The sequence below is a fragment of the Dendroctonus ponderosae genome, unplaced genomic scaffold, assembly GCF_020466585.1.
Source record: "Dendroctonus ponderosae isolate FM_Combo_2020 unplaced genomic scaffold, Dpon_F_20191213v2 Dpon_F_20191213_1, whole genome shotgun sequence".
NCBI classification, from domain to species: domain Eukaryota; kingdom Metazoa; phylum Arthropoda; class Insecta; order Coleoptera; family Curculionidae; genus Dendroctonus; species Dendroctonus ponderosae.
Genome location: NW_026017110.1, coordinates 451,592 through 454,789, shown reverse-complemented (window position 1 = coordinate 454,789; position 3,198 = coordinate 451,592). Strand labels below are relative to the sequence as shown.

At 38.2% G+C, this 3,198-nt stretch overlaps 1 protein-coding gene across 1 annotated transcript in view; it reads left to right on the top strand.

Moving 5' to 3' along the window:
• Window positions 1-3,198, top strand: part of LOC109543104 (leucine-rich repeat-containing G-protein coupled receptor 5A) — a gene marked incomplete in the record, with an annotated part of 85,470 nt that overhangs the window by 61,480 nt on the left and 20,792 nt on the right. The window contains 2 exon segments of the mRNA XM_048662730.1: window positions 215-286; window positions 1,104-1,247. Of these exon segments, the coding sequence (XP_048518687.1) occupies window positions 215-286; window positions 1,104-1,247 (216 nt within the window).

Here is a 3,198-nt window from a genome sequence, read left to right as displayed (position 1 = left end):
TTGGAAAGAATGCCTTTGTAGAGGGTTTGCATTGCAAATAACCGATCGGCTCTATGTTTGTGCCGTCAAACAGTTTATGGGCCCGTAAAACGCCTGCTAACTTGCCGCTTTGAGAAGCTGGACCTGAAGAAAAAGCTGCAGAATGTGTCTTATCAATTATTTATGTTTGAATTTACTTAGAATCTAATGCTCCGATGTTTCCTTTCGGTTGCAGGATTCTACAAAACTGTGGTTTAAAACATATTCCATCCGAAGCGTTCAGGGCCTTGATCAAGCTGCAAACACTGTAAGTATGCTGGATGGCGTGTTTATTAATTACTTTCCTCTGCAGGTCAAATTGTTTGTTCCAAACTGTCCAGGTCGACATGTGAAATGCTTTTCCGTGAATCCAGTGGCGTTTTTGCGCCTTGTCCGATTGGGCAAGCTCGCAATAAATCAGCAATAGTAAGATGAGCCCCCAACATAGATCTTTCTTAACAAAAGGGAACTGAATGATAAATATACCCCTCCTCCAACAGGAGATATTGCGGCTGTGATTCTTTTAGCTGTCGACAGCACTAAAGTATCTTTTACCTAAATAAGATTTTTTGCTGGTGAAGGTATAAATCCTCCTTATTATAAAGCCGGAGGAAGCCTTTAATTTAATAATTCTGGGGAGGAGGGGATTTTTTGGTGGGTCGCTGACGGACTGACTGGGTTTTTCTTCCGCTCCTAATTTGAATGTCGCAACCGACATACACCAAGAAGTCCTCTTTCGTTGGAAGGAGCAGGAAACTGCAGGAACGTCTGTTCTGAGGCATCAAACGAAYCACGAAAATCACTGGGGCGAATAATTGARCTCGCAATTGCAGTTTCCAAATGTTTATCAAACACTAATATGTGACTAACAAATTGTATGTGATGTGACTAATCGATGCCTTCTGTGGAAGTAGATTCCAAATAATGTACAGGGAATTTCATTTATTTGCCGAAAACTTTAGTTTTGGTTAATAATCTGGGTGAACTTTTAGTCGCCCTGTGCACATGCTGTCGCTACTTCCTGATGAGACCAATTCAGCGATTGTACTAATCAGTGTCTATTTTACTCTAATTTCCCCTGGCAGACAAATTGGTTACAACGCCTTTGGACACTTGGAGGCCGATGCGTTCGAGTCGCTCCCGAATCTGCGCAGTTTGCGCATCGACGGCAACGATTTGCGCAGAATACCCGCGCAATCTTTAGCTGCGCTAACACGTTTAGAAGTTTTGTGAGTATAATGCGCTTATGCTTCCGCAGCTTTTCACATCTGCCCCGCCAATGGACAGAAATCGCACCAAAATGCTCCATTGATCAATTAATTAGTTTGTTTGTGTTGGATTGAAACTGTAGTAGAGTAGTTCAGATTGATTTTTGTTTCTTTTCTAAGGCTTTGTGTTGGGTGGAGGTGCCGCTCGGAATTTATACGTGTTGGTGGTGGACTAATATTTGTGTTTTTAACCGGCCAGTGCAAAATGTACATTTTTGTGGTGCCATTTAATAGTAGATTAGTTAATTAATGGAGACAATAAATGACCGAAGCCCAGGAATTAATTTGATTTATAATAAATTAATTCTTTAATTAAATTATGAAAACTATAGTCTAAGCGTTGCAAACTGAACTGAACTCCTTGGAGCCACTCTTTTCGTACCTTTAGCCACATTAGAAGAATCTACATACTGGCGAAAAGTTTGATCAATGGAATTACCTCATACAGTGAATTACTGGACCACACAGTCTACCAACCACATGAACGGACTGTTATATATGGAATATTAACAGCCGATAATTGGTTCAATTATGTTAAACTATGTACAGAACCAGATTATTTCGCTAAATTGCACCAGGCTGACATTAAGGATTTGTATATTTGTTGGTTGCGCATTATTTATACCCGCCTAATTATAACGAAAAACAAAGCCGATGGTGCAACATGTTGCACGGCTCTTGATGAAATGTCCATGTTGGGTTTCAATGAATTATCATGTTATTGTGCTGCTAAAGTTGTTTTAATTGCTCAGCACGCTACATATTTTGTGGACATGAACATCTGGCCAATTATCATGGGGCTCTGAAACAACTCACATGGAAATTCTTTAAGGACTTATGTGTAAATTCGAGGCATTTTAATGGGATTCGAACAAAACCAATGAAATTTGCAGATATGAAACTTTTTAAACTGGCTGAGCACTCAGTAGCAGTAAGGACAGACGACAAAAAATCATGAATCAAATAGGTAGATTAGCGAAACACGTCGGAATAAGTAGTGATGAAGAACACCAAAAAAATTGCTTTCAACTGTCTACATAAGCATAAGAGTTCAAGTAGCCACATGAAAATGAAGAAGTTAGGTGAAACCGGCAATAGAAATTTGGAATCAGTAAATTGGAATAAAAAATCAGAATTGTAAATTAACCGATTCCGAATGCGAAAAACACTGCTTTAAACCAAAGCAAAGACCTTGGCATAAATTTCTTCAGAATAGGAGCAAAGTCAAGAGCGATTGCAAAAAATTGACCTTTACTTAACTGGAGCTTCGCTTCTTCCACCGTTTTCAAACAATTAAACAATAGGCTGGCGCCGATACGAATTTTCCGATAGTAAAAAAAGGAATAACAAGTAAGAGGCAGGTGGAAAATGTTGTGGAGGTTCCAACTTTAAGAAAAAAAAAAATTAAACACGAAAACACTAAGTTTATGGGCCGAAAACGGGTTTTTGCGATTAGCAGCGAAGCGAAATTCAATCGCAGAGTTGTGGATAATACAAAAATCTAAAACTGTTGTATTTAACACTTTTTGATACAACCTCAAATTAACCGTCCAAATGGGGGAAAACCTATCTTTCAGTATTTAATTTTTTCCTTGCGCATAAAAGAATTGGTTTACATGAAAAATTGTTGAAAAATCTTTTTATGCTGAATAAGCACGACTTTTTCGTAGTTCAGAAGGCCACTAGTTTTCGCGTTATTTACATTTTTCGAAAGAACTGCCCTTTTCTTCCTAGAAAAATTGCCTCGATCTTTTTTTTAATTTGGAAAGTGTATTATTGGTCATTTTACTCGTTGTTAAGTCTACTTTAAAATGGCCTATGAGATGGTCGGCGGTTTATAAATCGCTGAACCGCTTAAAATTGAAAAAAGTTCAAAAACTGGAAAGTATCTGATGATTTTCGATTAAATTCT